This window comes from Diadema setosum, chromosome 9, assembly GCF_964275005.1.
Source record: "Diadema setosum chromosome 9, eeDiaSeto1, whole genome shotgun sequence".
Lineage (NCBI taxonomy): Eukaryota > Metazoa > Echinodermata > Echinoidea > Diadematoida > Diadematidae > Diadema > Diadema setosum.
The window spans coordinates 6,522,707-6,550,400 of record NC_092693.1 but is presented as its reverse complement, the minus strand read 5'-3'; the positions used below and the strand labels follow the sequence as shown (position 1 = coordinate 6,550,400).

Genomic DNA, 27,694 nt, shown 5'->3' with positions numbered 1-27,694 from the left:
ATTTGACAGCCTTAGATGCAAGAAGTCCAGGGTTCAAGTCTCTTTTGAACTAATTAATGGCAATAATAACAATGCTGCACATTCCTTGTACAGTCCATACCACTATCATGAGTCCCCTAATGTTTGGCCACTTCAGAGGACAGGGGAAAATGAAGAGAGGGAAATGAGGTACAACTTAAGACAGATATAAAACAGAATGAAGAAATGAGTTGTAAGGGCACGATTTACTTGTCCCATTGTATCAGCACACTTGATGCTCTGAGTCTAAATTTTACCAAAAGTCTTCGCAAAACACTTTGCGATGAAATCACAGCCTTACCCCTTTCACTAAGGGGCAAGATACTCCGCTCCCTTGAAAAGGTATAGAATGATGAAGGTCAAAGGGAGTTATGCAACCCATGCATGCTAAAAAGGCCACTTCACCTTGCCTCTCAGTGCAGGATGAAAAGTCTAGGCACGTACATGTAATGGTGGAAGGAATGACAAACACTACTAATTTCCTGCAGTTCACCAAAGGTCACAGGTTAAAGCCAGCGAGAGAGGGTGAAATCCCAGTATGTCACGCCACTTAAGAGAAGAAAAGAAATTGCTGGGCACGCAAGCACTGCCAATTTGCCATCACACAGGATTACCAGGTACTGAAAAACAGAAAGTATTGTGCACTTAACCCATGGCTCACCATACATTGTAACACCAGACTGCCAGATCAAGTACGTGCACGGCCACTGAATACAAGTGGTGTGTACGCAATCATACAATTAGTTTGCACTCAAATCCTGTTTTGTATTTCTTTGATCCCCTCTTAGAAATATTTTCAGCGATGTTGCGGAACAAAATGTCTGCTTCCAGCAGGCAAACATGTTCGAAATTTTCCTTTTTATCAGTTTATGAGATGCAAATTTAGAGTCGTATGTTGGAAATATGTTGGATGTTTAAAGTGGACTATCTGAAGGCACCATTACACAATAGTTCCAATTTGGTAAAGGAAGAAGTTACGTCAAACAGGTTCAGGTAATTTCTCCTGAAAATTTAATTCATACATTAAGAGCCCAATGAAGTAAACATTAAGAACGTGACAGAAAGGTCTTGTAGAAGAAGGCTGAAATGCTGGCTCTGTGCAATTCCCATGTCTGGAAAGTGAAGCAAGACTGTAAAGGTTAAAAAGCTCCATAACTCCTCTGCCATTCTATCAGGTGGTCACACAAACTATAATATCAAGTCAAAACTTGAGATGTAAAATGATTTGATAGACCTTAAGTTGTCTCCTTTTGTGCTGATCCAGTGGAGCACATATTTCAAGAGACATCCGCACCCCCCACTCTCGCTCGCTCATCCGACATCAATGCATTCAGTATATACCCACTAATGGGCCTTCGCAGCGTGTTTCCAACTTTCGCCGGAGGGGGCCCTCGGTTGTTTCCTTTTCACTTCAGCCCTGTAATCCCAATTGAGACAGCGTGATTAAATGTCTGCTCTCCATGCCCTGGTCCCCCTGGGGGCATCGACACCTCCCATGCCACCCAGTCTTCCATCCTCCGCAGGAAATAAGCTACCAGCGGCCACGGCGGCGGGAGAGGAGGGTTTAAAATGAAAGAGTTTCAAGTCTCTGCACTCTGCTTCCTCCTCTCAACGTAATCACATCGCGCTAAAGCTGAGGGAAATGGGACCATAATGAGTACGTCACCTGTTGATCTTGCCATCTTCCCTCAACCCACTTTGGAGCGCAAACCCATTTGCCACTCGCTGACCACCTCCCGTTACACAATTCTGAGCAGGTGAAAATGAAGGTGATGCCTGCTGTGGTCGGATGTAACCAGACATGAGGTGGGATTCTTCCCTGATGAGACATCCCATTCATAATGATCAAAACAACTAAAGAGCAGAGAACAATGTTTATCATTTTAATGGGGTACCCTACAATGTACTAATGGAAATCCACATAAAAGTCACACTGAGTTCCATCAGATCTGAGTATGTTTATGAAAATGCTTGCTAATGGTCATTCCCAATCACTGTCATGAACATAATCATACTCAGAACAAGACCCCAATTGCCAACACACTTTTTTTCTCTTATACAGGCTCAAAGTCATACAAGTTTCTCCAGAAAATACAACACAATTAAAGTGGATTAATGGACAAGTGAACTCGATCATCATTCATGCATACTCTTTCCTCACTAGTGCAACTATTCAACAAATAACTTTTTGAAAGGCTGTTTCAGTATTGATCTTTGCACTGCAGGAGTCAGTAATATGTAAAAATGCAATGACATAGAGATGGAATAACGAATGAAATCTAAATGAAGATCACATGCTTTGAGTGGCTAGATTGCATGTTTCATGTCAGAGATCAATGACATGAGTGATGTCATAATAGAGTCAATGACCACGCATAAAGATCCACTTTGTGTTATTTCAAAACTGCTGCACCAGCATGCAGGCACCTTCTCTGGCGAGTGGTGGGCTGATCAACATGGTGGTGCAGGTCTCAATCATTCAGGCAAGCAAATTGAAAGAGGAGCAGCTATTTGCTCCTAAATTTGTTTATGTTTATTGTCTGTTTAGCTCTGTTAGTGCCTGTATGCATGTGTATACAAATATCCCCTCCCCTATCTCTTCACTTCAGTAATCAATACAATCGAGAACTTCACAGATGATGCTTCCAATTGCTTTTGCTAATTGTTAGGGTCTCTTTTTTACCATGTATGCTGTTGAGCTTGTTTCTTGCTCACTTTATATTCTCATTGTATACATATATATCATAAAAGTTTGGTTTAAAATAAGGAAATTGCATAACAAGACAGCCTACTTAAAACCCTTCTAATCAGAGGAAGGTTTGATTTTTAAATCCATCCCAGTTACATTATGTAAATGGAGCCATTTCTGTTTGTTTTTTCCCCACATCGATGCAGTAAATTAATTCTATATTGTCTGTACAGAGTGACCTCAAAATCTCAGCCACTAATATATTGCTGTAGCACTCAATAGTACACAACCAAAATGTCCTGACCAATTAAGAGGGGATGACAATTCAAGGGACCAATGATAAGTAATACTATTCAGCCGCTATAGGGAGCCATCTGATATTAATTAATTAAATGATTATTGGAGATTGGCTGACACAGTGCAGGTTAGCATGGTACGTGCCTGTCTGGGTCATGGTCGCTGATTGTGATGCTCACTTTCGGCATAATTCTGCCGTTTGGAATTGTTACCTACTGTACTTCACACTACTTTCCTTGATTGCTACTCCATTCTTTGAGAAATAGTGTCAAAGTTTAGATTTTAGTTTTGATACTAATATAAAAACCTGTGTCTAATATTAAAAGTCCTCTCGGCATGAACAATGGTCATTTGACAGTGATATTATCTGTGGCTTTTTTTCAATGGTGAGCCTGCAAAAACCTGCTGCAATCCTACTGTGATCACTCCCGTAAAGTTACTGCTTTTGTGCCTGCCTGATTCTGGTAAGCTTTTGTCATGGTATTTTTCTTTTCACTGATAAAATGTGTCTAGCTGTCCTACATTTTCTGTCATGACTACTTGTGATGCACAAATTTCAAATTTCACAAATATGATGACGGAATGGCCATCACACACAACTGAAAGCACATAACACTTGCTTTTGACAATCTTGCTGATCACCTCATCATGATAAGTGCCCATCACTAAGACCAAAATTCACAAAGATACTTGTACGTGGAACGATTTAGCCCCATGGATTATTCAAATTTCTTCTGTGTAAATGTGCATTTCAAATCACATACCTACACCAAGAGACATCCCATAACAAAAGTCTGCTGATATGCACATGTGAAAGGTATGCCTATTCTGTGCTTGTCTTAGCCCTCAGGACAAATTTAAACCATGGATTTAAACTACCTTTGTCAATTTGGGCTACAGTGTACAAGCCAAGAACAACCAGACAAAAGAAATAAAAAAAAATAAAGTCGATTGCAACTGATTGACAAATTGCCCCACATCAATGTAAAGAAGCACTGAATTGATTAGTGTTTTAGTTGAAGCCATGATAAAAGAAATCATGAGCTATGTACTCCAGGAGGATTGAACCTAGAACCTCCTGACCTCCGGACAGGCAAAATCTCCATTAGACCACCAAGCCTCCGCCCGACAGCAAGTGCTGGTTCTAATCCTTATAGCATGCAGCAGGTACTGTGTAATTATTCAAATTCATGAAATTCTTTCGTCGAGATGTTTTTATTGCAACCGACTGCCCGACATCGATGTAAATAAGCAGTGAATTGATCATTGTTAATCTGATGTCAATGTAGGGCTATTTGTCAATCAGTTGCAATAAAAACATCTCGACGGAATTACATGAATGGGAAACAAATTGATGCTCTGCTCTGGACATCTCAAGACTTACCACCAAGAGTTTTTCCACGGGCTCCTCCTGGTTCCTGGGGATACCGGTCAGGATGACGTGGGGCAAACAGGTGAGGGAGCCAAGGATGACCGCCGTCACGTGAGAGAGGGGCATCATCGCGTAGACGGCCAGCGTGGTGAAGAGCACCAGCCCCACCCCGTCGGTAGCCGAGCACAACTGGGTCAGCGCCTGGACGGTGTAGGTGGATGAGAGGAGGATGACCCAGATGACCAGGGAGAGGTGGCACGAGAAGCGGGGGACGATGAAGTCCAGGCAGGAGAGGGCCAGGAGACAGGTCAGCAGGAAGGCCGCACCGATCAGCGTGGCCGCTTGGGGCAGGACCTGGTCAAACTTCTGCATGAACATGGGGTAGAGAAAAAAACCATTTCCATTGCAACAGTCATCTTCTTAATGAAATGGAAAAAGATAGTCACACAGACTGGTTTTATATCATAACTATTTCCTTTAGTTTAGTTTAGGTCAGTATGGTTTCACCTTAATACAACATTATGTTCTCATGTCTTTAAATAGACAAACATGTACAGAGAAATGTATACAGTGGCGGATCCAGAGGCAACCGGCACAGGCCCCCCTTTAATTTTCGTAAAAAACAAAAGAAATTAAGAGAAAAAAAATGAAATGAAACCCAGAAGTGCCACCAGAAATATGTTGCGACCCGCTCAACCCCCCCCCCCCCCTTTACAGAATTCCTGGATCCGCCCCTGGTATACACATATACACACACACACACACACATGAATATATGCACACATACACTAGCTCACATATACAAACATACATGTACAAACATAGAGGATTATTATCCCGAGGACACTTACAAAATTACATCATTGTTTGTGACATATCTCATCGACCAGTGTCTGAAGATACATTGCACCAGGATGCAGACCAATTATTGGTCTCAAGGAAATACTGTTTATGTTTTCTGGAGACAATCCTGCTCTAAAGATATCTTTTGCCTCTGGTGCCTAATTTCCTGGATATAAATTCTAATACCCTTCAAAGACAGCCAAAAGCATATGTCAAGGTAGCATCAACTCATCAATTTTATTATATGTATGATAAGAATGTCATATGCAGTATACATGTACATATCATATTGTCATAATACACATTCAGATGCACAAGACCTTTAATTAAGTAAAGTTTCTAAAGAAATGTTATTATCACATGACAATAGGGAGATTAACTTGCACACAAATTAGCAGGTTACAAAGCTCGAGATTTCTATCACGATTGCAAGCTCAGATTTTTTTCATGAGTGGACACAAAGAACCCACAAAACAGCGCAAATCAGCAGCAGGATGCTAGACCCAAGAAATCTTGCTCTTATTCCTGAATTAGCGTGCCAATTTGGCCCGCGGTGACGGCGTGAACGCTTGAGCAAGTAAGCTCGAGATGTTATATCCCATCATTCAAAGTGCACATCAGAACAGTATGCACATCACACCACTGTTAAGCGCAAGAACAATAGATCTAGCAATTTATCAGTCAGCAACTAGCTGCCTATGAACGCTTACAAAAAATCTCAAAATTTGGAGAGCAGTCGCTATCCCACTATTTCTGAGCGCGTGAACACTTGCAAATAAGCTGAAGATTTGGAGAGTGATCGTCATCTCGCTATTTTGTATGTGCAAATGTGGCTATTGTGACATAATTATGCGAAATGTGATAATTGTTTTTTGAACATACAAAAACAACTTTACACTAACAAGATAATTTTAGCTGCACTGAGGTTAAATGTGTGCCAAAATTAACAAACACCACATGAATGTTTCAAAAACAACAAATTAGGTGCCTTAACAGCTATCAAACATGACATCAGCAGGTACAGCTCTAGCAGACAAAACATGTTCAAAGTCCCTTTTTCCTATCTCTCCCTCTCCCCCTCTCTCTCTAGAGATATCTTTCACTCTCTCACCATCTCTCTATTTTTTTTTTCATTTGAAGCTTAAACAAGATCAAAGTGGCAATACAACCAAATCAATTGTTTGACTCTTATCACAAATTGATTATCACCTTTTAATTTCTACATAGACTGATTCCCAGAGATTCATTTGTCATGCCTTACCAAAAAACAAAAACAAAAAATACCTCATTACAACAACAAATTACTTTTAAAGTAATAGTATCAATAATGATAATATTCATCCTCACGGAAACAAAAGCATCCTATTTAAATCAGGATACCTCACAGTGTGGGAGAAACTGTCTTCACATCTCTTGTTCGTTGAGGACTATCGCTCTAGAAGGTGTTACTGATAATGGAAAATACCACCTGCGAACAGGCAGAAGGGTTTTCCCTCCACTTAAACTGCCAATCTCATTACAATAGCGGGAGACAAGAAAGCACCTTCTCACAAATGTCAGAGTTTATATCCAGGGTGAACTCTCTACGAGTCCCTCTTGCACGATACAAAAATCTGCGGAGTGCATTGGTCTCACCCTGCAATTCTTCTCACCTCTCATGCACTGAGAATCTATCAACTGCAGAAAGACACTGTGAGCATCTGCTCTGCAAGTTCCATTTTAGTCTCAAATTGGTTTGTGCTCCCACTTATTGTCCCCCTCTCCTTTTTTTTTTCTTTTTTTTGGTCCCTCTCTTCTTTTTTCTTCTTTTTTTTTTTGGCTGGTACCTACAATTGTGAATGCTTTGTGTTGTAGACTGACAGCACAGATAATCATTGTGCAGTGACCCACTGTGGACGAGCCTATTTTGCTCTGACGCATTTTCCCCATAGACACCTACCTGAGTAATACCCAGAAATAGACTTCAGTGGGTTAAAACCCATCAAGTTTTGAGGGAACTTTGCTGCAGAAATCATCATTATTTTTTCATCACTAAATTGGCAACTCTGAATTTCATTGCATACTACAGGTTCGAAAAAGATTAACTGGATACTGGTAAAGTGTATTAAATCTGCACAAAATTACAAAGAAATTGTTCATAAAAATGGCTAATTACACAACAATCAGGAGCTTCAATACTCGAATAAATGTTGTCAATTCCAGATTCATATATTCACAAAGGATAGAGCCTTTAAAATATCTGCAATGGAAATACCCGGTAAGTGATTACAAACAAAGAGCAAAGGGTTGAAATGGAAGAAAATTTTTAAATTACCTAATAAAATACTAACAATGAGAAGTCAAACTTATATCATACACCACCAGACCAGATGCTTTCTAGGACTTGATAAGTTAATCTTGGCCCCTTGTAAGTTTCATGCAAACTTTTGCATATACCATATATTTATTTCATCAGTTAAAAGACAAAAAGCAATGTATACTGGTTGTTTATGAGCTCCCTGGCAATATAGTCCATAGAGCCCTAGCTGACTCTCTCACATAGATGTTCTACAACTAATTCTAAATGCACCAAACCTACGTACACATACAATTTTGCCATGTCTAAAGAAGGTCTTTTTTTGGACGATAATAACCACTTATTGCAGGCAGTGTATTTGACGAGTCATGATGTAGTCTGCAAACATTTGTGATCGAATGATCGACCATGAAAGATTGACAAGGCCACAGACATTAAAGATAAGAAAACTGCAATATGAGGAGATTTGGCCAAAAAAATAAGACATTTCATATCTCTTCAAAAGATCAAGAGTTTGATGTCTGCACTACTTCTTGTGCGAATATTAAAGTGTAGAAATGTTCAGAAATTCAAAATTTTATGAAGTTTTATGAAATGTCTTACTGTGGCATTTTGAATTGATCTATTGCATATATGAATGTCTAACCTCCTTCATCCTTGACTTTATATGGCTGTCAAAGCCAATTTTTACTGAAATTCTGTTTTCATCTGCTGGATGACATTTGTACTATTTCTGCAGGAGGTATATAGAAATGGCAGGAGAAGTTAAAAGTAAGTTTGGAGCCTACAAAATGTTCAGCTATTCATCAGACTTTTGAGACGGCAAGTCACATTTGTAACTGGTTACATCCTGAGAGTACTCGTACTTGTAATTTGTTTTTTTATTTTTTAATGCACTTCTGCATAAGGAATCCCAATCTTAAAAGCCACTGGCTTTTTCGTGGTTTCCTCAACATTTGACTATTGTACAAAATATTGGCTGCATTGCTTTTATGAAATCAATAAATTGAATTGAATTGAACTATACATGTGAACCAGCTTTTTATCCTTTATTTGTAGTCATCCTTCTGCACTGTTTAGCTCCATGAATGAAACCTTGAGGAGATACTTGCAGAAATGTGTGGGAATTTTTATTAAAGGATAATATCTTTTGAGAGGATTAAACTGTTTTACACACAAACACACAAAGTTCTTCAGCTCGTAAAGACTTTTTCAAACATGTGAGAATTGAACATGCAGAAGAACTGAATTTGATGGTATATTCCGATCCCAGTGATGTAATTTAAGTCAGCTCTTTGCAGGCAAAAGTGAGATATGTTAGTAGTCTGTGTAATTAGCAGCCTCCATTTGTGATGTGAGCTTGTAGCTACAGGTGCTGACTAATGGCTGATTTTGGTGATTAATGCATGATGCGTTCTTATCTCGCCTCTCCAGAGTCTGCACGGTGTATATGCCAACCAACACTTTGTCCACATGGCTAGTGTGTCTAGAGTGAGTATCATTAGTTACAGCCAAGGTTTACTTATCAATGTTAGATTTGTTCAAACTGAATAATGAATAATGAAAGATAAGATTTCTTTGTGTTGATATGGAATGACAAAATGCTAGATAACTAAGCACATATTGATGATGTATGGATCACAGATGTAAAACCCTTAAAGTGCTGGGGCATTATGTTTCCCTGGTTGTCTATTATACCTCAGATTCTGTTTAAGTGGTATATATATATGCCGGTCACACGAACCGACGAATCACTCGATTTTGGGTCAAATTTTCGATTTTGAGATTTTCAATCATTTCGATAGTAGACATATGCCATATTACATATTCTGAAATTCTCAGTGTGTAATTCGGTGTAATTTTTACGTAGTTATCACTTTTGTAGAAGTATGTAATTCCATTTGTGAAAATTATTTGTTTTCCCATAGACGCGTGTATTAAACAATCAGGTGATTCGACGGTTCGGTAACCGCGCGTACCAGTACGCGCGGTCACCGAACCGACGAATCAGTGCGCATTGACATGCGTGTAGTTTTTGAGATTCAACAGTTTATTGACCGCGCACATAGTGCGCGTACTATGTAATACATGCGTTGACAATGACAACGCTCAATATACATGTACATATGGACACACATGGAAAATGACGTTCTTTGCAGACAGAAAATACATGCATGCAGCTCTTTGACGATTTCCCGCTTATTTGTTAACAATACAATTCGATAAAAACTTCACAAGTTAGAGCAAGAATTGAAGTCTGATGTACTACAAAAATAATTGGAAATTATAGACATGAAAGTGTAGCAACCATAAGTCAATGATGGGTTAACTTCAAACGCGATTTTCTCATATTGTCATTCTTACGCAATCCTGAGGGATTCGTCGGTTCGTGTGACCGGCGACGATATATATATATATATGGAAGAAAAAAAGTTCTGTGGATGTCCTTGAAACAATGATCAGGACTTTCATGTATTTTATAGATACTCTGATTAGATTTAGGATAATATCCCACAAGATTGAAAGTCTGTCAACTTTTTAACCGACATTTTTCTGGCTGTAACTTCAGCTGAAAATGTTCAATGATGATATGATTAAATAGTATGAGGTATGAAAATAAAGACTGTTCTATGAAATGACAAGGGTGGAAGATCAAGGGCCAAGGCAAAGGTCAAAGGTCAGTGTGCTTTGAAATTTCTGGTCATGATTTTAGCTTGGATTGTCTCGTTGTAATATTATCAGGCAGGAAAGAGAAATACACAATCAGTCATAATGGTAGAATAACAAAAGTAAAACAAGGGTGAAGTCAAAGGTCACCAAACTGTAGCTTTAAAAAGCTGCCTTATGCACAAAGATAATTAAAGATAAATGCCCAAGGCTGATGGTCAGGATAGTAAAAAACAAAAATACCTCTAAATGTAGATTGAGGGCAGAGGTATCCCTTGTGTTTTCTTATCTTGCTAGTACATTGTCATTTATGACTCTTCGATTATGTAAGGTATAATGCAATACGTCTTGATTTCTCCCCAGGGCTGTGTTGCAGAGCTTCAGGTCAAGAGTGGTAAAAAGTTTGAGGGGATCCTGAACATATTTTCCCCATTAGTAAGTGCCTTCCCCATCAACATTTCCCACAATATTCACAAAGCAAACTATTAAACATGCATTAAGAGAAATCAGTAGTCATTTTCAGACCTCATTTGTGTGTTTGTATTTCAACATCTGGTAGTGAAATTACTGTGTAAATAACAATTTTCTTGCGGTGATGCAACTACTCTTTGTGTTATATCAAACGTTGTGGTATCTTTTGTAATAATCTGTGAATGTGTAACAGTATTTCTTCTGTCTTGGATCCATTGTTCAAGCTAGTAAAGACGTGACATGGTGTTGAGGTTATGTTGCTGTGTCAATTGCTCAAAGCATGAAAGTTAGAATTGACATAGGTAATCATGAAAGAAGAAAGAGCCCCTCTACTATGAACATGATGAGAAGATTTTGTGGTTTATGCTTTGGTCCCATTTTTCTTCAACGTTGCACCCATTGGTCCATTGTTGAATCAGTGGCATCAATTATATGCTGCACAAAGCAAAGTCACATGATCTGTTGAATAACGTTGAGTAAGTTGAAAGGCTGAAACTACGAAACTGGTGTACCAGAAATGAGAATCCTGTTGCATTGATTTCATGGGAAATTCCCCAGTGACTTCATCATTTTTTCGTCACACTTGTGACCAAGACCGAAATCTCTTCTCTGTCGATCAGGGTGACGTAGAACTCCAGGAGGTCCACGCCGTTGATCCTCAGAACAGCTCCGCTATCCCGTCACCCAGCGAGGTTACCGAGAAGGTGTCTGCATCAACATCAAGGACATCGACATGGATTTTGCACACAGAGGAGGTGGGTGTGCAGGCCTCGAATTAACCGACGGCCACGGATCAAAGTTACGACCAAAAAAAATGTGCCCTTTTTCTTGTTGCCGTGGTGCCCTTTTAGAATGAAAGTTATTATTCATGACATATAATATGCCCTTTCTCAAAGTCTACACTTTAATAAGCTTGAACAACTTTCCTGATCTCAAATATCATACCTTCAGTTCACTCGCGTCCCAATATATCTGATTCAAATTCAAGTATCTTTCCGAGATACGAGACGACGTGTAGAAGTCTACGTACATGTACGCCCGAGCGGCTTTTACCATCCTGACTGCCTCCGCAGCGCAGCGGCCATAGAGTTACTAGCTAGGCAGCGGCGGGCCGGAGCAAGCGGGCCGGAGCAAGCCATGCTACAAAATGCTAGGCCTGTCAGACGGCTGCGAGCATTGCCATCTCTCTCACTCAAAGCAAACTGGCGCCGGAAGTGCTCCAAAGCGAGCGCGGCGTACGCGTTGAGAACGTACTGTATTACAGAACCTACATCGTATTGCGTATGGCCTACTGCCTAACGTCATCTGCTGCAGAGAGATCTGGAGTGCTGGAGTGCAGCAGCACGGTCGATAGCATACAGCTCTATGGGGCATTCACATCATGTATAAACACCCAACATGCCCTTTCCAAGTGCCCTTTCCAAGACCTAAGTGCCCTGGCCTCTTGGAAAAAGTGCCCTTTTCTAAATGGCCTTGCCCCTCCAAAATCCTATTTCGAGGCCTGGTTTTGCAAGCTCTGTAGCCAACTGTATGTTTTCCATCTGAAGAGGGCTGCATACCTCTACAGGGTTCATAATAACAAGCATTGATTCATTGAACTGGACATGTCTTTCAAGTATTGTTCAATGGTGTGATCTTTCTCCATTGGCTGGTTCAATCAAGTAGCATACTGTACACATACTTTATACACGCATAAAATGTGTTATATATGAATGACTGCAGATCTGACACCGTTACAGAATGTTACATTACATTTATATTTATAGGTACATTTATATATTCACATATATATTCATATAGACATACATTCATATATTCATATATTTATATATTCATATAATCATATATTCATATATTTATATATTCATATATTTATATATTCCTATAATCATATATTCACATATTTATATATTCATATAAGCCTATATGTAGTATGGACCCGTTTGATTACTTGTATTTGTGATTATTTGTAATTATTTGTAATTATACAGTTACAGACAAGCCTGATTTCACATAGACCATGTACAAAATACAGCCGGGCCAAAGGCGGGGCCTAAGGCCGGACCCAAGGCCACGGGCCTTAGCCCGGAACCAGGGGCCCAGAGCCCAAGTGGGCCCAGGCCCAGGGGCCCATACCCCAAGTGGGCCCAGGCCCAGTGGCCCAGGGGCCCAAGGCCGGGCCGAGGCCAGAAGCCTAAGTGCGCCCTGCCTTGGGCCCAGGATGGGTACAGGGGGGTACAGGATGCCAGGGGCCACCAGACTGAGACCACAAAGAGTACCAGTCTTGACTAGCTGTGATAATGATGTGAGAGGGCTGTGCAGACACATATGTAAATACACTAGCTGTACAGTAACTACACGTATACACAGCCCAGTCACTGTATAAATCGCGACAGGGCTGTACCTGAGCAGCCCACAATACAGAGCAAACACAAAGCGAAATTTACGATTGCATTTAGTTTTGATACTTGAAATCACTTTTTGTCACCTCAAACTCATAAAAAGACAATCTTTATTAATGAGACTTCATACCGTACCTGTTTTCCTGGGGTTATTTGTGGGAATTCTGCGATCTGGGTACTATTCGCAAATTTATCAACATGTAAACATATCAACTCTGATCATGTAACATGCATATGTACATTTCTCTGTTCACTGCTGTGCTCCATGAACACGAATTCAACAACTACCACAAACATGAATATAACAACTACCGTGTGATAATGATCTTGCCAGTGGAAATATCCTGTAATATCAGCTACCAGGACAAAACTCACATACACTCTGATTCTGTATAGCAATCACTTTCAAAGCAATGTACTGATACATTTCTGCCAGCTAAAAATTCTTAAATGTTGGTTCACCCATGTGAATGGGTACAGAAACTGAAGCCTAGGTGGTGGGTTAAGCAGAACTGCTGCTGTCCTTACAGTCCCACTCATATGTTTCATGTCAGTCTAATGCTAGTTTGTGGCAGTAAAAGAGTGTGCCAAGCAGTTTGCCAAGCAGGGATTCAGCTGGATGTTGGAAGTGAATAGCCATTCTGATATTTAGAATTTAACAATACCATTCAATAATTCCATACCACCTAAAACTCCAACCCTATCAAATTCTTTAGAATTTCTGCTTTCAAAACAATAATAGGATAATCTGCAGACATAGTAGATTGTGTAATTCTTCTGTCACAAATCTGGTGTTACTGTGTTATTACCTCCGCCAAGGAAGGAGGTTATGTTTTTGTTACCGTTTGCTCATTTGTTTGTTTGTTCGTCCATGTGCAAAATAACTCAAAAAGTAGTTAACGGATTGGGATGAAACTTGCAGGAAAGGTTGAGAATGACACAAGTAACAGTTTCATTCTGAGGTCATCATGACATATATAAAGATAAAAACCATCACAACAGTATGTCACGGTGGTTACTGCTCTTCTGGCAGTATGAAAAAATGTCTACCAAATATATATTGCATTATTTTCTTTTTTCAAGAGTTAATGCTTGTTTCATTTGTAACCTCCTAGTAGCCAGGTTGGAAGATGAATACAACCAGTTGCCACAAACAAACAACCCCCCCCCCAAAAAAAAATGCAACAAAACAAAGAAGAATATATCCCAAGGGGTAAGTGTCTCTCTGAGAATTTAATCTGCGATTGCAATCCAAGGATGTGCCGTCAGCAGTCCAGCTTTTAGTGCAGTCCAGCGTGAAGTGAAGACAACGAAAATCACTTCTTCCCCGCTGTTGCTGTCGCTGTTGTTTTTGTTTTCTTTCTCAGCCAGGTGGGAGGGGATAAGGGGAGAAGTATTACAATGAGGTCCATGAATTGCACACACTCTTTGAGATTCTTGAGTCCACCTGGCACACTACCCTCCCCCTCCCCCCTCCCCCCCCCCCCCCCCCCCCCCCGAGGAAAGTGTTGATGGTATGAAGGTATCAGGATGGACTTTGTGTCAAACATGAAGAGCCATGGAAGAGTAAGGATAGAATATAATCTGACACTGTGGTGCACTGCCATCATCATAATGGGGCTGCTCATGCAGGCAATGGCAAAGTGCATCAAAATCTAGATGTCTAGATGCAGGAAAATCACCCCAAAATGTGCTGGGAGAGACCTACAGCTAACTGGATTTCTAACGTACAGCATTATGCTGTAACGAAATGCACTAACCTCACTGTGACAATGAGTTGACAAATATATGATGATGCAATTGAAGAAAAACTCTGTCACTAAGCAACACTGTGACTTCTGATGTTATTTGCATATCTTCGACACGAGACGCTACAAGCTTGCTAACAGTCAAAAACACATTAAATCATTTTCCTAAGGTAAGGCTCAATCTTTCTCCGTTATTTTTTTCCTGATTAATATCAGTCAGACATCCTCTTTCTCTCCCTCAATCCTCTCTCTCAGAGTGTATGCATGTTTTAACCACCCACTCCAAAGATTTGATAAGTCCCTACTGAGATAACACATGACACATCTGGTTCCCAGAAGCAAAGGAATAAAGGGCCAAAGGAGAAATACATACAAACATGCAACATACAGGTAGATTGTAATTGATTTCAAGGGAGAAATGGAATTCACAATGCAATTGCAAGAGATCTAAAGGAGATGTAAAAGAACTGACATTATATGGATAGAATGCCCAGTGGGCGTCTTGCCGATGTTTCCTCCTGTTTACGATCCAGAGAAAATTTGTCATATCTTCTGCGGTATTTTTTTCCCTCGCTTTTTCTCTTTCTGTTTCATTCAATCAGGAAAATATGGTACATTAACTACTCAGACTCTGGGAACAATTTGTCTAAGAGTGTCCCTTAAGGTACAACTTTGTTTAAATAACTGACACACTGGCTCCGGGGTTTGAAGGAGAGTGTGTTTCCACAAACCAATCTCCAATACTTTACCGTAAAGCCAATATCTCACAACAAACCTAAGAAGAGCCATAACATAAAATACAGCCAAATGAAAATCTCACAATGTTCATATTTTTTAAATATTTTATTCAAGTATGGCTGGTAGTGATAGTTAAGCTGTGCCATCCCAATCAGGTCCTACCTAGATAATATTATCTTACATCCTATTATTTTTCCTTTATTACCTTGTCCAAGGAGGTTATGTTTTCATCAGCATTTGTTTGTTTGTTAGTTTGTTTGTCTGTGTGCAAAATAACTCAAAACATTGTGAACAGATTTGGATAAAAGTTACAGAGAAGGTTGAAAATGACACAAGGAACATATGATTAAATTTTGGTATTGATCTGGGAATTTCTATGGATTCTATGAAGGATTTTCGATATTTTGGCAGGTAGGGTCAATGAGCTTAGGAGTTCAAGCTGCACATTTTTGAGGTTTGCATATGCGCACTAAAGAGTGTGCTCTGCTCAGGCGAGGTGTGGCGCAGCTGGAAGCTGATGAGGTAACAAAAGGCTTCTATATTGGGAAATCGGATGATTTTCAGCACACATGTATTATGAGTGGTAATCACTGATCTCATTTGGAAAACAAGATCAGTGGTTGAAATGAGCTGCTTGGTGGAGATCTGCATTCTCAGAGTGTTTCTCTAGTTTTTTTCTTTCTCTTCAGCAAACAAGATGAAAAAATTAGGGAAGGGAAAGTGTAATGACAAATGAGAGTGAGGAATTCTACGACCACGCCTTCACGGAAATTGAAGAGCAGGAACCCACCATCTTTGTTTACTACCATCAAAATTTCCCACTTTTGAAGCAGCCTCATGTCCTGTGTCCTAGAAATTAGATCCCAATGCCCCAAGAGATGCATTCATGACAGGAGTAATAAAGCCTCTCACACTTTTGCTGCATGATTCGGAGTAGATAGCAGGAAGTACAAACACCTAGGATTTTATTCTGCAGTGAAAGAAATTGCCACTTTTTTTCTATTCCAAATCACTCCTAGGTATTCCTGGAAGAACAGTACACCATGCATGCTGACGGGTGTTACACAAGTAGATAATACATGGCAACCCTTAAATGAAGGGTGCTTCAAGAGGTCTTGAAGTTGGAGCAAATGCCAGGAATATCACCGAGGATTAAGATATGGTGGGTTAAATAAAAGACCTACAATGAGCATAAAATGCTCTATCAGGACAGCACCTGCATTCTGCTGTTTGAAGGTAAATTCTGCAGCAAATGTCTGACCAAAATTCTACCCATCAAACCCAAGAATGACATTTCTGGACTTTGGTGCAGAATCTTACTTTTTTTTTTAAAGAGTTATTATTCATTGTTGTTAGTGTTTCATAAGGGAAAGTAAAAAATTCACTAACATTTGTACACTTTTGTGGCTCATATATATAGTTGTTGCTTTTTTAAAGTTGCAGAATTTAAAGAAAAAAATCTTCATTACTAAATCTATACCTGATTCTCAAATTGGCATCATATTTCAGAAGATGACAGTTCCAATTTCTTTCTTAAATCTGCAAATTTTTGTGAAGGTCTTTTTGATTTTGCGCATTCACTTTATGAAATGTAAAAAAAAATTCTATGTAATCTTTCTCCAATGAAAGATGGTATAAAGTGAAATTCAGTAGTGCTGATCAAATGACAAGACAATAATTTCAGCACCACAAATTCCCCCAAAGACATGAATGATGGGGTAAGAGAACAAAAAGATGTGACTGCTGCACTTACCTCTGAGTGGAAGAGAGTGAGGCCAATCAGAACTCCAACCTGCGCTATGGAAATGAGACACAGCATGGAGAGGAGCCACTTCCGCAGCTGGGCGCAGTAGTTGGTGTACAGCACCTCCACCTCCATGGCCAGGAACTTCTCCCGCAGCTGGCGCAGCGACCAGCCGGCGTGGTCAATGGTGTTGCCGCGCTCCCTGAAGAAGTCGTCGAGGGAACCGAAGCTGATGACATCTCCGTGGACCTGCCCCATCTGGTAGTACTCCTGCTTCATGGTGGCGCTCTTTCTTTTAATACCGAGATAAGGGGGTGCATAAATTTGACATCAAGCAGTGGTAGTGTTTTCCAATTACCGCCTGTGTTCAGTCTCTTACGTCCTCTGGCTTCGAAATTCCTCAATTATCATCAGACACACGACTGTTATGCTGACAAATTCTTTTCAAGTCTAAATCACTTGAATTTACAGACATTCACAGGCTCCTTACAAGTTTCTCAGAAGCAACAAGATGCATTGCACTCCAATTTCAATCTAAAATAAAATCTATAAGTAGGATGGCAGCTGTTCTGTTCTCTGTAGGCCTTTCTTCTGCCTTGCTGAAACTCTCAAATGCCTTTACACACTTCTGCCTTGCTGAAACTCTCAAATGCCTTTACACACTGCTTGATGCAAAAGAGTTTATGGTATTTCAATTCAACAAATGTCACTGGCTGCAATTATCTTTATGTGCTTGACCATTGCTGATTCACAAATTAGCCAGCGATGTTTGACTAACCTGAGGGCAAGAAAACAACCGTAGTTCGGGGCGTCGTTCAAAGTCGGTGCTAAAGAACAATCCTAGAAATGTCACTGGGTGATAAAAAAAACAACTGCGGAATACAGTAGATGTCAATGTGCTACTCTTTCTTACATTCTCAATGAATTTTTTTTATGGCTGATGGCAAAAAAGTCTATGCTGAAATAGATCTTGCATTTCATATAGCTCCAGTTGAGCACAATGCTGCAGGAACTTCAAACGTCCTCTCGCGAAAACCCATCTGGTTCATCTCCTTTCCTCCGAGCATGTGATTGCGAGTGTCGGGAATGGATAGATTAACTGCATGAGGCCAACATAGCTGTACAGAGCATTACAGTTTGCTTTTGCATCAGAAGTGTGCACATCTGGTGTGACAGAACACTCTCTTCCTTCCTCTCGCTCACTGCGATTCTTCCTCGAGCATCACGCCGCGACGTGGCGGGAGATAAAGAACGCATCCTGTCCCATCTCGCACGCTCCATTTGCCTCCACCACGAACCAAATCGATGCACTCACACTCGAAGAGGCAGAACAAATAGACACAATGCCATGTTTTCCTGTCGTCCAGCACGAAGTTATGTCAACACGATGCAGGCACCTTTACATTTTCCCCTTCATTGTTAGCAACCTCATCTTTGACAGCTTGCTTGAATGCAATAACATCACAAATTCCCTTTTTCTCTAAAGAAAGTTGAACTGACTTTCCCAATCTTGACAAAAATTCTGATAACCCGAGTATCACCCACGTACCCGTAATAATGAATTACATTGCAAAAAAAAAAAGAGGCTTATATTACCGCCACTTGTCTGTGAGTACAATACCTTTCTTGGTAATTTCTTGGAGTATTGAGTTATTCTCAATTAAGAAATGCCGTATCACGCACTACCACGTACAATACGGCACCGTCATCACACTGTAAATACAATGACTCCACCGCACATTTTCTTGTTGCTCCTTTTCAGCGTGGTCGGGAGCCTTTACTTAATTTCCTGATAAAAGAATGATTCACCAGTTACCATCCACGGCTCTCTCCTTCGGCAGTTTTGTGAAAGAAGAAGAAACAAACAAAAGCTGATGCAAGGCGTCACACGTTGATAGCACAGACACTGTCAGTTTGCTCTGCGAATCATTTGGGTAGCTGGTGTCTTCGGCACTCGCACATTCAGGGTCTGGCATTGATGGCAGTCTGCGGCACTTCTTCACAATTTCTGCAAGATAAAATGAGAGCAGCAGAGATATTTTCAGACTCAGATGTGTGTCATAACAAGGATATGTTAAAGGCAATAAGAAAACGAAGCCAGTGACTGTAAATGCTCTGCCATGGCCATGTAGACTTTGATAGTTTACCAGAGTACAATCAAATTAACAAAGTGGAAAAAGTTTCATGAGAACTGGGTGTGAAACATGAAAGCTATGAATGTCAAAGTTCCACACGTTAATTTTCACAGGACCATGATGTGGTTGCAACCGCATACATGCAAATGAGATGGAGCAATGATGTCGTCAACGCGCATAACCCTATTTCGTCGTGCACATGATAGATTGTCATTAACACGCTTCCCTGCACACAGCAGATTGTTGTTAACGCACTTCCCTGCGCATGGCAGAATGTTGTTAACCCCATGCGCACTCCCACACCCTAACAACAATTTGCCATGCGCAGGGAAGCACTGTAAAGACAATCTGCCATGCACACGACAATTTGCTTTGTACAAACTATAGCTTTAGAAATGTCATGCTTGTGGTCTATGGTTTAGCAACGAACAGTTTCTTATCCTTAAATTAATAAAATCATCACAGCTATGTAAAGTTTGATTGGATTTGATTCAATTTGTCATACACGTACATGACTGCCAAGTGACCAACGAATGCTTATATTAAAGCAAACAACAATAGCACCAATGGCTGCGAAGGACCACACGCAATGAAGGTAAGATGCCTTGCCTAAGGGCACAAACACTGCCGCCAAAGAACTAGATACATGAACCAGTTGATAGTCTGTGTTTTTTATAATGAGCCCCAACAGTCATAACGCTCTCTTGAATGATTTAATAGATACATGTTCCACTTCTAAACCAAGATGAAATTTACTGGTGGTTAGTTTGTAGGTCAATGGGATACACTCATGAGAAGGTATCACTAATACCTTATCTTATTTGACTACACACTGTATGATATGATTGTATGTTACTAATATCATGTCCCATGATAACACGTACGACTTTGAAATACTATGACTCTCCTTCACTTTGCCAGATTTTAGTGAAACTTTCACTGTTTTTGTCATTTGATATGACAGTTTTTGTTAAATTCAATGCAAAACATGCATTGGAATACCATCAATACCATACGCATACCACCTGGTAGCATAGGCTGAAGTATACTCATTACAGTAAAAAAAAAACAAAATAAAACATGATAAAACAAATACCCAAACTAAACGTGATATCACATACATGTATACAGTGTTTGCATGGTCTATAAACTATTGAAGCTGTTCTCACTCAATTCTACACTTTTCATCAATCTTGACCCTGAACATGGAGTGAAAAATCAACAAAATACATACCATCTGGTACTGCAAATTCAAGCTCATTCTGACAAGCAGGGTATTCAAAATGACAAAAAAATGACATCACTTAAAAGTTGTCAGCACACACACACACACAGAGGCAGAATCAGGGTTTGACGTGCTAAAGGCAAGCTTGGGTGACTTTAATGATTACCTTGTGGTCTGATACATACACACAGATATACCACGCAGGGCGCCAGTATACCATCACTTTTAAACACTTCACATTGTCCAGATTGTTATCCGGACATTTCTGACCTCTCTTTCCTGTTCAGTCATACCAGTAAGTTGTGAGATTTCATCATCCAACACCAACACTGACCTTTAGCAAGAGGAACCATACCTACATGTACATGACAATTACATGTACATAGGACTTTATGTATGGCAAATATTCTACAAGGAAGTTTGCACGTAAACCAGGGTGCTACATAACTTTATTTGGCCACTTGCCCAGCCTGGCAAGCAGGAAGTCATATAGAATATCATATGTAAGTCAAGGACTTAATAAAACACAATCATTAGAATAAACAGCACATATTGTTTTGCACGCTTAAACACAATGGAGTAAAAAACTTGGTCTGATCAAGTGCTGCCATTGCGCATTGCATTGGGGCTTCTTCATGTATGGTTGGGGCACCACCTATCGACAGGGCACCTTCCCATCGACACCCTGCGTACGCATGGCTGTTTGCGTACAGAACGAAAAGGTACGCGTGGGACTAAGCGTAATACGCTATGAAAATGCACTGGCCTGACCAACCGATCCAAAATGAGGCGAAAGCAGGTAAGAATCTGCATTTAATCGTTATTTATTCCGGTAATAACCTAGTTGTTGCTATAAATTGTTCATACTTACGATTGAAATGCGTCAAAGAATTGATTTATGCTGTTATTTCGCCGAATTCTGAAGCATGTCGTCGCTGTCGATCGAATTCTGATAGTGACGTAATAATTCTAGTGTATGTCGCTAGCGCCAGCTACGCTGGCTGGTGGTTCAAGTCCATTTTCCGAGTTATTTTAGAAGACGGGGAAAGGAGTCAGTTACGGAAAAAAAAAAGAATGCAAATCTGATTTTGATTTTAAAGGAGTTTATGTATGCCTAATAGGTAAAGACTGAGTGATAGATACAATCATATTTATTTGGTTAAAAATCACATATGACATTCAGAATCCCGGAATTTTTTCCGTGACCTACTCAACAATACTGGTGACAGAATATTGGTTGACGAAAGGGTGACGAAAGGGTGACGAAAGGGCGATGAGAGTGTGGCGAGAGGGTATAATGTGATGAGAGGTTGAGATGATGTCATTCTGGGGTGACTAGCATTTGTTAGAAAGAGCTTGAACATTGATGAAAAATTGTTTTACGACAGGATATTTGCAAACACACACACACACACACACACACAAGGCAAGAATAATTATTGTTGAAATTTAATGTGATTAACATGAACGTCTGATTTTTCTAATTTTCTAGCCAAATCCCCGACGTCGTCGTCGAAGGAACTACTCTCCTCAAAGCTTTGAGAGAGCCCTCGCATTGGTAAAAAAGGGCGTATCAGTGATGAAAGCTGCCTTCAAATGTGGAGTCCCGAGAACCACTCTCCTGGATAGAGTAAATGGGCGCACGCAGAGCAGCAATTTATCCACGAAGCATACAATTTTGACACATGCAGATGAAGCTGCATTGGTTGACCATCTAAAGAAACTAGCATCATATGGATACGGCCTCACCAGAACACAGGTAAATATAATTTCAAACCTAAACTGACAGTCAGTATTTTTATACCAAAATAAACAAACATAAAAACATTATTTAATTTAAGAACTAAACCAAAATTTAATTCCATGTTATTTCTTTCTCTCACTTTCTACAGGTGATTCATCTTGCTACTGACATGGCAGACTCACTAGGAAGACGGCCAATAGAGATGAAAGGCAGACTTCTCTCAAAGAAGTGGTTCCAGCTCTTCATGCGTCGATGGCCTTCTTTGAATCTCACCTCTCCTCGCCGTCTTGAGATGAACCGTGCAAAGGCCACAACAAAGGAAGTGCTCAAAAACTACTTCGGTGAGCTGCAGAGAACCATGCAGAAATATGATCTCCTGGACAAGCCCCAAAACATCTACAACATAGATGAGACAAACTTTAATGCCGATCATAAACCCCCCCAAGTGGTGAGTGACAGAGGTGAAAAAAGATCAAACTCGATAACATCGCATCGGATTGGCACGACAACCATTCTGGCATGTGGGAGTGCTATCGGCAGAGCACTCCCCCCCTTCTACATATTCAAGGGGAAACGTAAGATATCTGATCTGATGAATGGTGCACTCCCGGGGTCGCAAATGTGCATGACAGAGAGTGGATGGAGCAACGGTGACGTCTTCAGAAACTACCTAGAACAACATTTTCTGCCATCACTCCCCCCACGACGGGTCAATGAGCACGTCATGATCTTATACGACGGGCATACATCACATATCTCCATTCCAGTCCTTGAATTTGCCAGAGCTCATCGAATCGTGCTGTTTGTGCTGCCGGCACACACGAGCCACGTTCTGCAACCACTAGATGTCGCGTGCTTCGCACCTTTGAAAAGAGCATATAGCACTGAATGTGCTAAGTTCATGCAAACACATCCCGGAGAAATGGTGACCAGATACGACATCGCCCGTCTGTCATCCCCAGCCTACCTAAGAGCCATGGGACCAGAAAACTTGAAATCGGCATTCAGGAAATCAGGGGTCTGGCCATTGGATCCCAAAGCCGTAGGAATGGAGGAAGCCACAAGACCAAGCTTGTTAGTGACTCCAACAAGAAAGGAAGCAAGCGCCCCACAACATCAGGTCGGACCCATGGGTGACGCCAGACAGACAACACAACAAACGTCTGCAGAAAGCTTTCTGTCGTCAAAAACACCAAGCCCACCCCAGCAGCCGGCAGAAAAGGGGACTCAGAGGAGGGTCACTGTCCACTTCCGGCCATCGGGTGTGTGTGTCTCAGAGGATAGGATCTTCCTCAAGATCTGCAAGGCAAAAAACAAGGGAAAGGAAAGACCCACACAAAAGAAGACATGCCCGACAGATCAACCTGGACCATCAGGAATTTCAACAAAGTCAACAAGGAGGCTCTTTTCCGATCCCTCAGTTACAGACAGCGAGGACATGGAGGAAGATGACAACCCATGCTGTGTTTGCGGGAGGAATACGCCACCACATCCATCGCGGGACCATCTAGAATTCTACTCATGGGTTGCCTGTGACGAGAGTGGATGTTCTCATTGGGTACACCAGAAATACTGCACAGGATCCAACAAAATGTATGGCAAAAATGACACCTACAAATGCCCATGCCATTGAAAAAAAAAAGAAAAAAAGATTATCTTGGCATGATAATACATCAGAAAAAAAATTGAAAAAAAATGTGTTTTGTCTTTTATTTGCACTATGACTCTAATCATCAGTGATCATGACTGTAATTGGTTTTTATGTGTTCAAAGTGCGCTTGTTGATGGTTATGTTTGTTGGCTGTGATCTTACCATGTCAAAGAAATTAATGTATCAAAATAACAAGAGATATAAACAAATTAATGTTTATATCGATCGGCCACACATAATATCAAAATTGCTAAATGAAACATACAAACATATATTCAAAGTGAATAAAGGACAAAAGATATATAACAGCAAATAATGACATTAACAACTTCACTACATTCCATCAGTTAAAAGGAAGCACTTTATTTTCAAAGGTTAATGGCAGAGGTTTTATTCTCTTTTTTTTTTTGTATAGGTTGAAAAAAAAAAGAAATATACTAAATGTATTATCAGATCATAGACCTGATGCAGAAATTTAGATTTCACATCTTATAATAATTTAAACGTCTACAATACAAATAAATAATAAATAACTTCTTAAAAATAAAAATGTAATTGTATTTAAACGAAGAGACAAAGACAAAAATCATAAACAAGAAAGCAAACTAAACTAAACACAAGTTTACAAACACGGTTCTGTGTGTATGACAGCGAAATGCAATGCACGTGTATTACCTATAGAGGGCGGGGTGTCGATGGCAAGGTTCCCTTTTCAGCCGCGCAAAGAAACCAGACATCGCGTACTGAAACGGCGATATTTCACTACGGAGACTCACAATCATCGGGGCGGTCACGGGATTCGAAACTGCAGTATTTACGGCATATCTGAGGCACGGCTCAGGTAAACTGGTTTTATACTTTTGGAGTAAACGAGCTACAGATCCTTAGGGTGTCGATAGGTGGTACCCCCAACCCTACCGTAAAGTAATAGAAATTTGCTGAAATGAGGTGTAAAGTGTGCTGCATCACTAAATGGCCATTATCTTTGGGCTGCTGTTAGTATGGCACACTTCGTGGGTTTGTTGGGGGGAATAATTCAAGTGAAAAAAAGGTGGCTTCAAAACTTGTTGCTTGCCCATTTCAGGTAAGCATTGTTATCATTGTTCAAAAACACTTGCCCGGATTTGATTTCACTTGCCCTGAGCAATCGGGCAAGTACATATGTAGCACCCTGCCCTGATATGAACACATCACTCTTGCTTGGGGGGGGGGGGGGGGGGGAACAACAGATAAAAACAAAACAAAATAGAACAGATAAAAGGAAAAAAACCTTACATTCCTACGTACCTACTGACATACATGTAATTATACATATGAATATATTAATATAATGCGGTACTGGAAAGCACGATATTTTCACAGCATGAAATTTTTGCAGATTGGAGCCGACGGCTTTTTTTTTTGCAAAAATGAAATTTTGGCGAATTATCACTAGTATTCCTCGCACATAGTGCAAGCATGAACTTTTGCATGCATTTTAGTTTTATGAATCTCGGCTCTAGCAAAATGTGCAAAAAAAAAAATGCGTGCGAACATTCCTGGTCTTACAGTATTTAGCTCTATCACAGTGTATCAACTAAAAAACTCATTATTTTCTTCTTGAATCATCAAGTAAAACTGTCTCTACTTTTGTTTTCTCCTTATCGTTCTCTCTCTGTCCCTTTCTTTCTCTCCTTCTCTCTTCATCACAAACACAAACTAACACTCTACAACACAGCTCGACTATCAAATGCACAATACCAGAGTCCTCATTTCACATTAGAATAACAAGCATACATAATTATTTCAACTCAATGGCCCAAATTCATGAAGATGGTACAAAATTGAAACCATGGTTTTAACCATAGACGATTTGTATGGAACGCAAGTGTCGCATGGCCTATTTCATTACGAAATCAGTTATTTCGTCGACGAAATGAACATTTTTCGTCGAAGAAATGGTCATTCATCGACGAAATTTCGTAATTCAATTCAATTCAATAGTTTATTTATGAAACATTTGTTTCATTGTGTAACGAAATGGCCATGCGACACTTGCCGCTCCATACAAATTGTCCATGTTTTAAACCATGGTTTCAATTGTACCACCTTTGTGAATTTGGGGCAAAGAGTGTTTGAAATAGATTCACAGGGGAAAGAAAGTCATCTTGTGCTACGTACTAGACAGAACTAGAAATGTCGCTACGGCGACTGGTTATACCCCCGCCAAACAACATTTCATAAGCTTTGGTCAAAAAACTGAGGAAGTAGTTAAATCCGCAAGATCTTTCCTCGATCTTCTGCCATTAATATGCCGTTACCATGGCAACGTACTTTCGGGTACTGTCGAAAAATGCGTCTTGCACATCTACAACCAAAGGCACACATCTGTACCAAGTTTCATGGAAATTGGGCAAAAACTGAGGAAGTAGTTTGCAACACAAAATTTTCCATCATTTTGGCTCATAATATGTGAGCGTGTTACCATGGCAACATACTTTTTGTAACTGTCAAGAAATGTGTCATGCTGACCTATATCCTAAGACAAACATTCAATATGAATTCCATGAGAATTGGAAGAACGCTGATGAAGCAGTTTTGCCATGAAGCATTTTGCCCTATATTTTACCAATAACATGCCGTTACCATGGCAACGCACTTTTTGCCACTGCGGAAATATGTGTTTTGCACATTAACATATTCAGATGAACATCTGTACCTAATTTCATAAAAATTGATCAAAAACTGTGGGAGGAGTTCGCGACGCAAGATTTGTACCCATTTTTGCCCATAATATGCCGTTACCATGGCAACGTACTTTTGGGTACTGTCAAAAAACACGTCTTGCACATCTACAACCCAAGGCACACATCTGTGCCAAGTTTTATGGGAATCGGTTGAAAACTGAGGAAGTAGTTCGCGATGCAAGATTTGCAACGGACCAACCGCCCGACCGACCACCCGACCGCCCGACCGCCCGACCGACCGCCCGCCCGACCGACCGCCCGACCGACCGCCCGACCGCCCGATCGTCCGCTGATTCCTATATACCCCCTTCAAACTTCATTTGGCGGGGGTATAAAGATGACAATTATAGTGGTAGTGAGGGTTACAGTGCATACCTCATATTTAGTGAGTCTAAAAATTTTGCAAATCGGGACTACCCGACAATTTCGTAAGCGTTGTAGCTCACAATCATGGCATACAGTGATGAAATATATGCATTCATGTTGGGATCAGAGTAGATGTTTTCCAAAATTGCACTGGATTCACAAAATTCGGAAAAAATAAAAACCTCACAAAATATTGAAAGATCTTGAAGTTTTACCAGTGTGACCACAAACTTTTCAAAAACTTACTGCAAAACTTCTCACAAAACTTCCCGCTCAAACTAGAGAAATTTCCAATGCTCTCGCCAATCTTCTTGATGTTTGGGCATTGTGAATATTTGCAACTGAAACTTCGTAAAGTTTGTCACCTGACCAGTCTACCACATGACTCGGCACGCCGTACCGCTGGGTAGGGCATTGTGTAGCGCCATCTCATGTCCATTATCATACAGCTGTGCAATGTTGTCATGGCGACTATTTTCTCATCGTCAGTAGCGGCATAAATCCGTGCGGCAATAACAATCGCAATGCCGATTTTCTTTCTGTGTCAACTTGTGTAATCTAA

At 40.4% G+C, this 27,694-nt stretch overlaps 2 protein-coding genes across 2 annotated transcripts in view; one reads left to right on the top strand and one right to left on the bottom strand.

Annotated features, from left to right (window-relative positions):
- Positions 1-20,998, bottom strand: part of LOC140232783 (adenylate cyclase type 2-like) — a 71,442-nt gene extending 50,444 nt beyond the window's left edge. The window contains 4 exon segments of the mRNA XM_072312898.1: positions 4,389-4,742; positions 17,295-17,577; positions 19,152-19,293; positions 20,980-20,998. Coding sequence (XP_072168999.1) covers positions 4,389-4,742; positions 17,295-17,577; positions 19,152-19,293; positions 20,980-20,998 — 798 coding nt within the window.
- A 431-nt stretch (positions 20,999-21,429) lies between these two features.
- LOC140232782 (uncharacterized) lies at positions 21,430-24,022 on the top strand. The gene is made up of 3 exons (XM_072312897.1): positions 21,430-21,444; positions 22,138-22,404; positions 22,538-24,022. The coding sequence occupies exons 1-3, from the start codon at positions 21,430-21,432 to the stop codon at positions 24,020-24,022; spliced, it is 1,767 nt and encodes a 588-aa protein (XP_072168998.1).
- The last annotated feature ends 3,672 nt before the right edge of the window (positions 24,023-27,694 follow it).

What these genes read in the sequence shown, in the direction of transcription:
- LOC140232782 (XM_072312897.1), top strand. An exon ending in ACGGCCTCACCAGAACACAG is followed by an intron (nt 22,405 to 22,537) that starts GTAAATATAATT and finishes CACTTTCTACAG; the next exon opens with GTGATTCATCTTGCTACTGA.